At 36.2% G+C, this 13,719-nt stretch overlaps 1 protein-coding gene across 2 annotated transcripts in view; it reads right to left on the bottom strand.

Moving 5' to 3' along the window:
• Positions 1-13,719, bottom strand: part of PHIP (pleckstrin homology domain interacting protein) — a 100,322-nt gene that overhangs the window by 23,509 nt on the left and 63,094 nt on the right. For both annotated transcript variants that reach the window (XM_065730936.1, XM_065730935.1), the window contains exons 21-27: positions 7,398-7,538; positions 6,667-6,743; positions 5,762-5,993; positions 2,450-2,569; positions 830-937; positions 303-427; positions 14-96 (exon numbers count right to left, since the gene is read on the bottom strand). In XM_065730936.1, the coding sequence (XP_065587008.1) occupies positions 14-96; positions 303-427; positions 830-937; positions 2,450-2,569; positions 5,762-5,993; positions 6,667-6,743; positions 7,398-7,538 (886 nt within the window). The remainder of the gene's footprint in view (positions 1-13; positions 97-302; positions 428-829; positions 938-2,449; positions 2,570-5,761; positions 5,994-6,666; positions 6,744-7,397; positions 7,539-13,719) is intronic.

The following is a 13,719-nucleotide window of genomic DNA, read 5'->3' on the forward strand; positions in this document are numbered from 1 at the left end:
CTACACAACTCACCTATATTCCATCGTCTATGTTTTGCATCATCAAACTGCTGCCTCAAAACTAGGAAGTCTATGACATCTGGCATGTCATGGTACCTAAATGCAATAAAACACACAACTAATAAGTAATACAAAAACATTAAATAAGACACTTATGTATTAATTCAACACTTTGACTTCAAACCTTCAAAAAAAAAAAAAAAAAACTGCAGTTCTAGTCATTGATTTTCAAAATAACCCAGAATTGAAAAGAAAAAAAATGAATGTAATATATATTTATTTTGTAACAGTGCTTTTCTTACTTCATGGTGAATGATCCTCCGGTTAGTTTACCCGTATCAGGGTCAAGAAAAGCTAGTTTAAGACAGCAGAGAGTAGGCAATCCCACTTCATACTTAATCCCAACTATTTTCATCAACTCTTGCTCCTAGAATAAAAATGTTATGTTAGTCATCTTAAACTTCACTGGAGGTACAACTTCCTAAAATATGACAATATGAGTGTACTGAAAGTACCAGATTTCTGCAGCATGTGTAAAAAAAAATAATCAAGTATTATTTTCTGTATTGTAACTTGCTTGAAAAATATTTTGCTATGAGATGTGAGTAAAAATACCAGACAAACTGATACTTGCTCAAATAATTCAAGGAAGAAGTACAGTTTTAGGAACGATTTAATTCGGCTTCATAGGTTAAATTTTTCCCTTTACACATACCTTAATATTTAAGACCCCAATATTATGAACATCTGTATCAAGACTCTTCCAGTTAGTTTCCAAAATTCCTTTTCATATTAAGATACCCAAACAAAAATGAAAAAGAAAACGTACCCGTAATTCCATTTTATGCCATGGTTGTTTTTTGGGATTAATACTATATATTTTGTTCTTCTTAGCCATTACAACATATGCTTCATGACCTTGTCGAAAATAGTAGACCTAAGAGTGAAATGAGACAGTTATCTGACCAAGATTTTGAGTAATCAGAATGCTAGTGTACTGCTGCCACTTAATGTATACAGTCCCACTTTTATCATCAGCTTCTTTGCTGTATTGTTTTTCCTGCATAAGTCACAGGTTCTTAAAGAAAGTAAGAGGATAGACAAAGAAGGTAACATAAAAACTTTTCTGCTTAGGAAAAAAAAAAAGAAGAAAGGATTTACAACACCATTTTCAATTTGAGCAATACATCCTAAATTACACATGAAACCAGAACAACATCAATAGCAATACCAAAAAAACATCTATTTATCATCACACTATAGCACAATTCGATGACAGTAAAAAATCCCACTAATCCTCCTGCGTATTCAATACAGTATGGCAGCCCTAGGATGACAATCAAGAATCTCTAAATGGAATATATAGTTAATTGCACCTTTTTTGAACAAGAAATATATTGGCTATTATATCGGGAAGATTAGTGTTCACTTCCATATCATCAAACAAACAGCCTAACAAAGACAAGAACAAACTGAAAAACATTTATTATAACAAAGATCTTATAAAAAGATGCATTCTAAATAAAATGCATATCAAATAAAAATTTATCTTTTATCTCTGTGGATCTCAAAAGTTACTTTCAAGTGAAAAGAAGGTATTCATCATCCTAAAACAAATATGGGAAAAGTAAGCATCAGAGAGAGAATTTTAGACTAAGCAACTCCATTACAAACTTTCTCTCTATTGATACTACTACTCCTACTTCCTAGGCACAGGATAGGAAGTTCCCAGTTCACCAATATAGAGAATTTTTCAGCAAAAGAACGTAGCCCACTTACATATTACTAGTATGCAGTGCTATTTAGCAGGCACCACACTAAACACAGTTTATCTTACTGAACTGGTATGATGTTAAGTCTTCTAGTAATACGGTAACTTCACTGTATCCAGAAGGTATCCACAACCAAATGTATCTGATCTTCCAGAAAGCACTGTCTCCAAAACGTTTACTGGATGGTCTAAGTACCTAAGCATTTTCTCCATATGAAATACTGACTTGAAGTGCTACTCCTCTCTGGCTCATATAAATGCTACACAGATATGCTGTAAACTGGATTCAGTAAAAGCACAAGTAAAAATTTTACAGGTGCAACCACTGGTTCAGCTTCTAAGTTGGTACCCATGAACAATTGCAGCTCCGAAGCGAAAGTTCTATAAGTGTGTCATAAGGAAAGCCACACACTGAATGTAGTAGAAGGAATGCTATCGCAATAGCATGGAATGAAAAGGTCAAGATAAAGCAACACCACATGCAGAGCGTTTTAAGGATGGGGAAAACTTCTGGAAGCTAAAGCAAATTTTAGCCTGATCAAAGAATGTTTTGAAGAAAATCCAAAATATTCCAGTAATAAACAGTATTAAAACCTATGAGGAAAAAAAGCCGAGATAACTTTTTTTAAAAGGCAAAAATAAACTGAAAGAAAGAATACAAGAGAAAAGCTACTGTACCTCATCCCCCATCTGTGGTACAAATGGGCATCGACGAGGAACGGTGTCTGTAATCCATGCTGAAGGCAGCCATTCTTCCAGTGTCAAACCATTTTCTGCCAGAACTCCTACAGCCAGCCTCTATAGAAAATGCACACACAAGATTAATATAGTAAAATAACGTTTAGGGCAGCCCTGTGTTATGGGAAGTGCTCTGTTAACAACTGACTGCCAATTCTCTAATATATTTAATGTAAAAAGGAACATGTTGCCAGCATGAAGATAAACCTTACTTAGCCGAGGCCAAAAACATTAACAATTCAAAGAAATTTTTTAATATAACCTTTTGTAATAATCATTGAATTTATTAAAAATGAAGTATCACGACAACTTAGGTAAGCCATTCTCTTGAATGAGTTAGATAAAATAAATACAACAAAAACTGTTAAATCTTAATTCAAAAGCTGCACATATGCCTTGACTTTTAGCTCTTTTAGTGTTAGGAATCTATAATCACAGATTTATATTTAGCAACAAAACCTAGAGAGCTGAGAACAGGTTCTACACTTCTCCTTCTCCCTGCTAAAGCTATCTTTTAAACCACAATCCCTCAAAGACAATGTCCAGCAAACAGTCAGAAAGCTCATGAGGACTGGAAATTATTCTTTATCAGGCTTGATTAGACTAGTGAGATAAGGGGTCATGAAGCTGAAAAAACAGCTGTTTCCCTTAAGCTCATGATTCAAGTTATGCCACATATGGGGCAGCAACATTAGAAAGCCAGCAATGCAAGGCAACACAGACCTAGGAAAACCAAGATGCCAAATCATACAGTTGCCTTGACCTAAAAGACACTATAACTATACAGATCTCTCAAATCAAGGAACCCTGCAAAATGGTGAGAAATAGATTACTGAGCATACACAGAGGCAAGGCATGAGTGAATGACATGGACTAGAAAAATAAAGGTTTGTACGACCATCCAAGCAAAGCTTCTTTGGAATTAACAGAATCTTCCATATGTACAGAAAGCCACTCCACACAGCTAGTGATAGAAGAGCCTACATTCCTCAGACTGCAAACATTAAACTTCAAATGTCATTCTAGGGCACAAATTCAAACATGGTTTCATCCAGATGGGAACTGATCTGAACACACCAGTGAAATGCCAGGGTGTACTGCAGAGAAAATCCACACCATTAAAAACAACAAAGTAATAATAAATGAACAAATCAAAATAGAGCCTCTCCAGTGCAAGTAAGCACCGATACAGTAGCATCTAATGGATCTTCAGTTTCCAACAGGTCTGTCTTGTGAACAGCTGATACACTACATATAATAGAGCTAAGTCTGCGCAGCTTATTGGTGAATTATGGGCAGGTAATAAAGCTTTTAAACAAAGTCTCCCCTTGTTACAACTTCACACATTAATCGTAAGTTTATGACCCTTTGAAGCCAAGCCTGTACTCAAAACGTCACACTTACTAACCACGCTTAATAAGGAAGAAACTAATCCCAGTGAATATGTCAAACCATTTTTTAAAATTCTACTAATTTCTTCAGTAGTCAGTTACACAACCTGCCTCTATACTCAGGTTTTGTTCTTGGGGAGGTAAGAAGAGAATGGGGAAATAATTTTTTGAGTTTTATGTCTGTCACTGAACATCTCTGCAAAACAAAATAATGAAGAAAATCTTCTGTATTGGTTTCTAAACAAGTGATCAGTTTATAAATGCTTTTTATATCCGATGTCCCCAAACTTCCTTCCTGAGAGAAGCCAGGCTGTTTGTCTGCCCTAACACAGAAAAACACTCTGATCTTCTTACGCACTCCCTCACTTTTGCATCAAGTTCTAGATTGCCTTTTGCTGGAGAAGTATTAGAAATGGAAGCGCCATTCAAGATCCTGGCAGCCAATGCATTAATAGAGAAGAAAGACATTCTTTCTTTACTCCTTTCTTAGTTTTATTTTATCTTAATTCTGGGCCTAGCTACAAAGACGGTCAACACTTCTTTCCTCCTTTCTAGAGGAAAGACCTAAGTTTGACTCAGGTTCAGAAAACAGGAAGAACTTTATACCAGTAAGGACTACAAGCACTCCTGTCCAACCAGGCAGTTGAATCTCTACCATAAAGGTTCATCTGTGAGGAATAACGGGTATATTCAATCCTACCTAGCTTCAGAACGAAGAGATAATTTTCTGATACTTCTTTCAGCCTAATATTTTCTTTTGATTCTAGAATGAAGGTCATCTTTCAAATACGAAATATTTAAGTCTGACATTTTTGGAATCAAAGACCTCCTTCATCCCATAACTGGGACCAAAATAGATGCAAGTCCTCCTAAGACACTCAGTTCAGTTTTAACCTAAGTGGAAATGCTAAGTTGTTACCTGGTTTCATTTTAAAGGCTAAACTAGGGCTTTAACCTGTTTAAAAATAAATAAATCATACTTCTGTGATATTGCACCACTTTCTGATTTCAGATGTGTGAATACCAAGATACTATTAGTATTCTCCCTATAACCAGTGACATTCAGTAAAGTATGACTTTATGTTCATTATTGATAAATTAAATAGCCAACATGTATGTTAGCATATTATCTAATTGGAGGCAAAATGATGAAATGGTGATCTTAAGGAATAGTCAGGACTCCTATCTTATAAAATAAACCAAAATATGGTTATTTCATCACATAAATGATATAGTTACTTCGTTAGGTATTAAAAAATAGAAGCTATGCACTTACAAAAGTACTACCAGAGAAATCACTATTTCTGACTGAAATGAACAAAAAGCAAATAAACACTCAAAAACATGAAAATAACATAAGTCACTGAAAGTTTTCATGTGCTGACCTAAAAAAGGAACTACAACAAAGAAAACAAAACCATGACAGACAATAACAAAATTCTGATCAACTGAAGGTCTACTTGACAGAGGCATAGTTGAAATACAGTTCAAATATCACACACTGTGGAATCCATAGAAAATGACATGACTGTGCAGACCTAAAAAGAAACAGCAATTAAATGGGGAGACTGTCAGTACAAATAAAAAAAACACAGGCACACATTACTTCAATATACCTCTCTAAAAGAAATTCATGGTCCAAGACAACGTGGTGTTAAGGACATGAAAAGTGTTCCTCAAGTGAAATGCCAAATATTTAGAAAGCATGTAATTACAGCAATCTCTTGACCTACATGAGTCAGAACTCGTCATTTATTACTGGTAACAGACGTGTTTTTAAATTAGTATGACTTAATTAGTCATCAAATTCTGTTAAAACCATAAGAATGATCGTTCGTCAATATACAAAAAAACATCTAACCTTCTGTTTTCTTTCTTTGGGTTTTCTCTTCTTTGGTGATGTTGATGGTCCATCTTTCTCCTCACTTCCTTTCTTTCTTTCCTTTTTAATTTGCTTCTTTTGTTTTTCAGGTCCCTCCTCATCTTCTGAACTACTTTCTGCTTTTTTTGTTTTAAGTTTAGGAATTTTCTTTGGTGGCTGTAGATTGATTCCTGCATCTGCTGTCCAGTCAGAATAGTCACTGGAGTAGTCACTACATATGACAGGTGAAAGAAATAAAGAAATTAAAAAGTAAAAGTACATAGGTTTATATTACATAAGCCAATACAAGATTAGAGTTAATCTAGAAAACTGGAGCATTTTAAAAGTTCAAAAACTGTGCCTAAAAACCTATATTCTAACTTGGATTTAAATGGTAATAAAACAAAAGCCTAGAAATCAGTCTTTAAAAATTATCTTCTAGAATCACTAGAATAAACCCACTGGTCACTTGGACAGTTCAGACGACACAGTTTAAATACTGAATATTGTTCCCACGTCCTCTGGCTTTGAAGAGCTTTGAACTAAATTTAACAAAAAGAACTGTGCTCAAGAAGAAACAACTGCTCAAAGCTACCTCAGTCTTTGCTTTAATTTTGAACCAGCAGAGGCAGTCACAGAGTTCAGACTGGCAGTCATAGGAAACTGCAAGGAACAACCCTCCCCAAAACCACCAGGAAATACTTCTGCTGATAGCTAGCAAGGGTGAAACATTTCCTGAACTGTAAGTTAACCAATTAAACAGATGAAAATAAAATTGTGAACATTTTTAGTTCTCTACCATCTTCTAAACATACGTTTTTGTTAGCATTAGTTGTTTGCAGTAAAGATGAGATTAGTTAAAATTTGTTAAGTACAACGTTTCTCTATGAGATACAGTCACTTACCTAGAACTGCCATCGCTGTGCCATGCTCTTTCATCATCTTCTGATGTTCCACCACTGGCAACAACTACTTCTCCTTCCTAACAAAGGGTGGAGAGGAGTGGGGATGGGCAATGTCAGGAAAACACAAAGTATTTTCTTTGGAATTCAGACTTATTTAGATGAAAGGAAATAAATTATTTATGCAAAGATGCATAGTATACAACATTTTTCAATGTATAGTTGAGCCCCTTGTGCGTTTCAAACCCATTTCAAAAGGCTAGCATACCTCTAAGAAAAAATAATTTCCAAATCTCTTTAATGTAGTGCTTCCCCTTTTTTTTCCTCCTTATTTTTCAATTACTATCAAAGAAAATTAGGACAAATGATAAACATCCATTTCTCCCTGTAGCTACATCACAGAAGTACATGCTGGAAGGGACCTCTAGAGGTCATCTTGTCCAACCTCCCTGCAGGTAACAATACTAACAGGCTATACAGGCAATACTTATTCGGCTCACAAATCTACGAAAACTGTAATATTACAGACATTAATTTTGCAAAATGGTTTTGCAAAATCTTTTCTGTCAATTTTTATGCAAAACTGAACACACACAACTGCACATGAAAACATAGTTCAGTGTCGATTTTTAAAGAAATGAAGGAAAACCCACAAAGCAACTCTGATTTCTAACTGAAAGCTCAATTAGCTGAAGCAGGAGATTAATAAGCAGAAATGGGACTGAGGATCTTACGTCTGAGGAACTGTGTCCATTTTCTAACTCTTCAGCAGGCCTTGCAGGTTCTTCTACCGCATATCTCGTACGGTAGTTGTGCTGGTTAGCTTGCTGTTTTCTTGAGTCACTAGTGTCTAGTAAATGATCATGAGAATGGTTCTGTGAAGACATGAAAATCAAAACAGGTGATTTTTGAGTATATATATTATTAGTACACACTTTTTTATTTAACACCTGTGTTGAAGGAAGCAACCTTTTCTGTAGCTAGACAAGTTTCAACATTGGAAAACTGAAAACACATCACAAGTCTAAAATTAAAGCTGACTAGAGGAGAACACACTCTTTTGGAAAACCCAAGCATGTCTTGTTTTCCACCTAAAGAGTCAGAATCGTTAAAAGACACCACGTACTAATGCGTTCCTTAGTAATGCTCATCCCTGTATGATGAATCAAGGCTTTTAAATGGTAAGATAATGCACAAAAGGGTTCAAATGAATGAAAGTCACCTGTAAAGAATGTGAGTTCTTATGAAACTTAGAAAATATAATGCAAACAGCTGCTTTTAACACTTGGAAGTATGCAATCCTATATTGATCTCCCACTCTTACAAAATATAAGTACTATCATCTTGACTTCAAGATTTCTGTTGTAATTTTTTTTAGCAAGTATTATCACTGGAGGTTTTCAAGATGCAGTTGGGAAGGGTGATAGATAATCTCATCTAGACTCCCTTTTCCCATGCAATGCTGGACCTGATGATTTCTCGAGGTCCCTTTCAGACAGGATAGTTCTGTGACTGCGATCTTTCCTGTCCTACATGAACATTGGCTCATAAGGTTAAATTTCCCTCACTGAAAAAAATGACTTCCTGTTAAAAACCATAGTAAAACTGCCTAAGCAGCTGTGTGTAGCTATGATATGGTTTTCCTTAGCCAAATGCAGAAGTCTGATAACCAGAGCTTTTCTCTTATTCTCCGTGTTAAATTTCAAAATTGCCCAGACTTCTGAAACCTGTAGCATTCCTTCTGGACTCAAACTGGCAGCACACACCAGATCTCTTTGGGCTGCTTTGACCTTACCCAGAACAGCTCTAAGGTAGCCCTAAGACTAGCAGCTGAGCCCATCACACAGTCCCTTCTGCCCATCCAACTCTTAGCATCATGAAATATTTTACATAGACTAATGACAACAGAAAAGGGGTTGCCTAAGTCCAATTAAACAAATGATTAAAGTACCCCCTATAACAATAAGCATTAATTTTGCAGCAACTTCAGTACAACACTGAATTTGCTTACTCATTTTCTCTCTAGAAATAAGACTACTAAAAATTCACACACACAACTCTACTCAGAAATAAGATTTCTCAAATGGTTATTACAAACCTAATAAATCCTAGTTATGTTGGAACTATGGCTTCCCTGAAAAAATGAAGTAATTTGCACTGCTGTTTGGTTTTGGAAGGAGTTCAGTTCTTCCCTTTTGGCAGTTTGGAAGTTGAAAGAAAAAAAAAACACCCATGGAAGTGTCTATATCAAAGCAAGCAACACAGAATCCCAGAATTGTAAGGGTTGGAAGGGACCTCTAGAGATCATGGAGTCCAACTCCCTGTCAAAGCAGCTCCCTAGCCCAGGTTGCACAGGTAGGCGTCCAGGCGGGTCCTGAACGTCTCCAGAGGAGACTCCACCACCTCTCCGTGCAGCTGTGCCACTGCTCCATCACTGCACTGGGAAGAAGTTTCCACACACATCTGTGCAGAACTTTCTAAGCTTCAATTTGTGGCCATTTCCCTTTGTTCGAACACCACACACTGCTGAAAAGAGTCCAGCCTCATCCCTTTGCCTCCCATTCCTTAGATATTTATAAACGGGGATCAGATCCCCACCACCATTTATATATTGTATCAGGTATGATAAAGTTTTGAGTGGAAAAAGAAGGTTTTAATACATTCTTTTGCCAAAATGGAAACCAAGACCAAACTCTTCAACACTGGCTGAGGAAACAATAGGTCTTTTCTCAATAGATACTCTGAAGAAAAGAGCCTGAAATTGCACTCTTAACTCTAATGGGAAGTTAGAAAATAAAGCCAAGATTACCTATGATTTGAGGTTCAATCATCACTCTCACTTTCTCTGGATACTTTGATGAACTGTCACACACGCTGACAAGTACCTCGTATCACATCTAAGGCTTCCATTCAGCACCAGAGCACATCTATTGATACATTAGTAACTACAGTTGCTGTCAGAACATTTTTTCTGTGAAATATAAGAGATATTTCCTGCATTTGAAAGGGACAGATACATGTCATCTGGACAGAGCTGAAGGACTTCTTAACACCATTTCTGAAGACCCACGGACGCAGTGGAAACTCAGCAGTGCCCTAGTAACTCCCACATTAAAGCAGCACATTCTACTGTCCTTAAGACCTTGACTCAACCAGGAAGCACAGTGTAGCTATGCTTTCATACAGAGTTGCAAAAATGTTGATAAGTTATCATATTGTTTCTTCACCAGCAGGGATGTACTCTGAGAAACCTCCTTCCTTAAATCAACAGGGATTAGCCTTTACTAGTAGGTTAAGCATCAGTAGGTCACAAGCAAGTGTCCACTAACAGAACCCCCAATATCAACAGATGCTCACAGCCCTCTTAAGACAAAGAAAAAAATAAAATAAAAAGCCCACAGCCCGAAGTTTCTTATCTGTGTATACTTTTCCCAATATTATATTTGATATGCATTAAAAAGAATGGTTTGTTTTTAAGCTAAGCTACAGTTATTACTAATTATATGTTATTCACTACTAACTTCCACCACATCCTGGAATAAAAAAGTGTAATAAAACTTCAAAATCTCCTGAAGAAGTTATTATAGATACTGTTTTTCCCTATTAACCTACACTTTGGCTTGAAATCCAGAATGCTACAATTGATTTTTGCTCTCCTTTCCTTTTTTTTATTCCATATTTCTGAGTCATTGTATTAAAAAGAGAAAGAAAATATTACTTTATCATGATTATATGAACAAACAAATTTCACAGGTTGATATAAAAATAGTATTTCCTACAGCACAAATACAACTGAAATTCAACGCGAACAATGTTTAAACCTTTTCTAGATATGTTTAATAGTTTAAATAGTTTAAATATATAAAATAGTTTAAATATAGTTTAAACTTTTTCTGGTATGATTGTAGAATGACATATTCTACAATTCTTCATAATCTAATTTTTAGTTTTGCTAATTACTAGAAGGTACTGTTTCCCCAATATTATGCTTGAGGTGATACACATCTTCGGACCACAAGCTCTCTCACAAAACTCTTACACATTTCCTAAGCTACAGAAAGAGTTGCAGTGCCAACATTACTGTAATATGAATTACAAGGTGTGAGTATCAAAATTGACTGTACTGCTCTGAAGGATCAGAAAGATTTAAACTGTATTTTCCAGTTCTATCTTCTAATCTAACACAACTTGCAGTTAAAGCAGTCACTGTAAAGAAACTCAGCTGCTCTTCTGTTGCAATAATTTCTATTACAAAAAAATACCACAGATATCTTAGTACAGTTTTTTACATGAGATCAGTCTTGCTTTGCTTCCCTTGTCTTCAATTTTATAAAGCAAAAATGTACTCATGCTAACTATAAGCAACAACAAAAATTGCTTCAAACAGAGTATTTTATCTAACTGGGAAACTTAATCAATTGGGATCAAGCACCCTTTTCTCCCTGCAGATTTACTTATTTCAAGTCCACTTAGTATCTACTTACATCTGAATCCCAGTGAGGCTTATTTCAAGGGATTTTAATTATCATTGTGCTTCTCATCCTGTATCATGTGTGTATCAGAAGAATTTCTGTACATGTCTGTAAATGGTTACTGAATTCACCAAGAATTACTGAATGGAAAACTTCATGCACTAAAATGCAGAGATCTTAACTGTCTGTTCTTTCCTCTGAATAAAGGTGAAAAGTGACTAAGGGATTGGCCAAGTTACCTTACCCGTAACCCATACATTCTGGGCCTAAGAATCCAGATCACACATCTTTCAGCCCTAAGATAAATAAAAGAACACACTTCATTGAGAAGAAAGTGAAGAAAAGCCACCTTTTCCTCTGAACGAGTGTAAGGGAATAAATATCTACAAGGAATGCATGGGACAACATCTATATTTTCTTTTTTTCAAAGGTGTAATAAAAGCAATTGCTGAAATTCTGGACCAACAAGTCTACTCTGCTATTTTTATGCCCCAGTGATATTTTAGGAGAGCTATAAACCAATTAGAAATACAAGAGCGAGACAATAGAAATTCTCAGAGGACAGACCTTTTGACTGAACTGTAGCTTAAGTACACAGGAAGAAAGTCTACAATTCGGTATCAAAATACACCTCTTCAGTTCAACTTTATTAAAATTAGTGACACCCATCCTCCATAGTTCCAGAGAGAGAAAGAGTTACTAAATTTTATGATATTTTGCCATGATCATCTCCAAAACCATTAAGTACAAATATCTTCATATCTCTGGATACAAAATTTGGCAGATAAATTCAAAGAAAAATGTCCAGTTACTCTTGAGCAAACACTTAATGGCAATGTATCTAACTGAAATTCAAGAAATTTGATGAAGAAATTGAAAGCAGTACTCAGCATCTGAAATTTATTTCAGATTACTTTCAGTTCCAGTCTCTTCCTCCTCATGAAAGTTTATAATATACATCACAGGAATTATGTGGTCAATACACTGCACAGTGTTTTACACATTTACTTTCTTGGATTTTTCCACATTGGAATTCATAATTTTTACTTTTCAGAGGACAACTTGCAAGCATTCTTGGAGGCACGTATTTTCCTACGGTCTTAAATTAAGGATTAAAGAGTCTTTTCTAGAATAAGTGTATTCACCTGGAGTAGGGAACCTGCTTTGGCAGGGGGGTTAGACTCGATCTCTTGAGGTTCCTTCCAACCCCTACAATTCTATGTATTACAAAAACCAAAGTACGTGTTCTCATTTCTATTTGTTTAAAATCTACTTACAAAATCAAAGAAGTTGGAAGAGGCCTCCAGAGATCATAGAATACAACCCCACCGACAAAGCAGTCCCCCTACATCAGGCTGCACAGGTAGGTGTCCAGGCAGGTTTTGAAAATCTACAGAGAAGGAGAATCCACAGCCTCCCTGAGAAGGCTGCTCCATCACCTTCATTGTGAAGAAGTTTCTTTGCAACTTGGTGCAGAACTTCCTATAATCAATTTTATGGCTATTTCCCCTTGTCCAGTCCCCACAGCAGTTAAGATATTTATAAGCATTAATAACATCCCCTCAGAGTCTTCTTTTCACAAGGCTGAACGGACCTGGGTTACTCAGCCTTCCCTCATAAGGGGGGGATTGCTCCAGGCCCCTTAACATCTTTGTTGCCTTCCACTGGACTCTCTCCAGGAGATCTCTCTTTTTTGTACCAGGGAGCCCAGAACTGGATACAGTACTCAGGTGAGGCCTCACCAGGGCAGAGTGGAAGGGGAAGGACACCTCCTTTGACCTGCTGGCCATGCTCCTTTTAATGCACCCCAGGATACCTTTAGCCTTTTTGGCCACCAGTGCACGCTGCTGGCCCATGGCCAGCCTGTCATCCACCAGGACTCCCAGGTCCTTCTCTGCAGAGCAGAGAATATTTCATTAAAGATTCTGGTTGCTTGTTCAGGATAAATAAATTCTAAATTATTGTCTGGTTATAAAATCATAAAGAGAATGTGATGCACAGATAAAACTAATTTCTAACTTAACAAGATGTGAATTTTGTAAATACAGAAAATGCAGCCTCCATTTTCTTGCTGCTACAAATCCTGACAAGAAACCTTTGAAAAAAAATTAATACAAAAACACCAAGTCAGTTATTATGACAGTTTCATTTTTAGAGCAGCCTGTTCCATTCTATTTCTTTCCCTTTTTAGTTTTTTGCTGAAAAATACACTCCAGGTTCAGTAAAATGCATGATTTAAGAAATACCACAGAAATCTGGATTACAATTATTGGCCCACCGTGACAGAAAATACCCAATTCTTTAAGAACTATGACTTAAGTTTTAATTTAACATTTCCACGGAACATTATGTCAAATTCTAGACAACTGCATCAAGATGTATTGATCAACAGTGACAACCACTATACAGCAAAACACGTTCCCAGAACCAGACTCACAACGCTTCTCACACAGGGGAGTTCTAAGAGCAAATTTTCAGTTTATTATTCAGAGTATAGTGAAACATCAGCAGGGGACATGTGTCTTCATTCTGTGGAGATAAACTCTGGTACTCTACGTTTTTCAAATTTAAAACTGAGAATAGT

The sequence above is a fragment of the Cyrtonyx montezumae genome, unplaced genomic scaffold (assembly GCF_038088225.1).
Source record: "Cyrtonyx montezumae isolate F1298 unplaced genomic scaffold, pur_monq_1.0 scaffold_13, whole genome shotgun sequence".
Taxonomy (NCBI): Eukaryota; Metazoa; Chordata; class Aves; order Galliformes; family Odontophoridae; genus Cyrtonyx; species Cyrtonyx montezumae.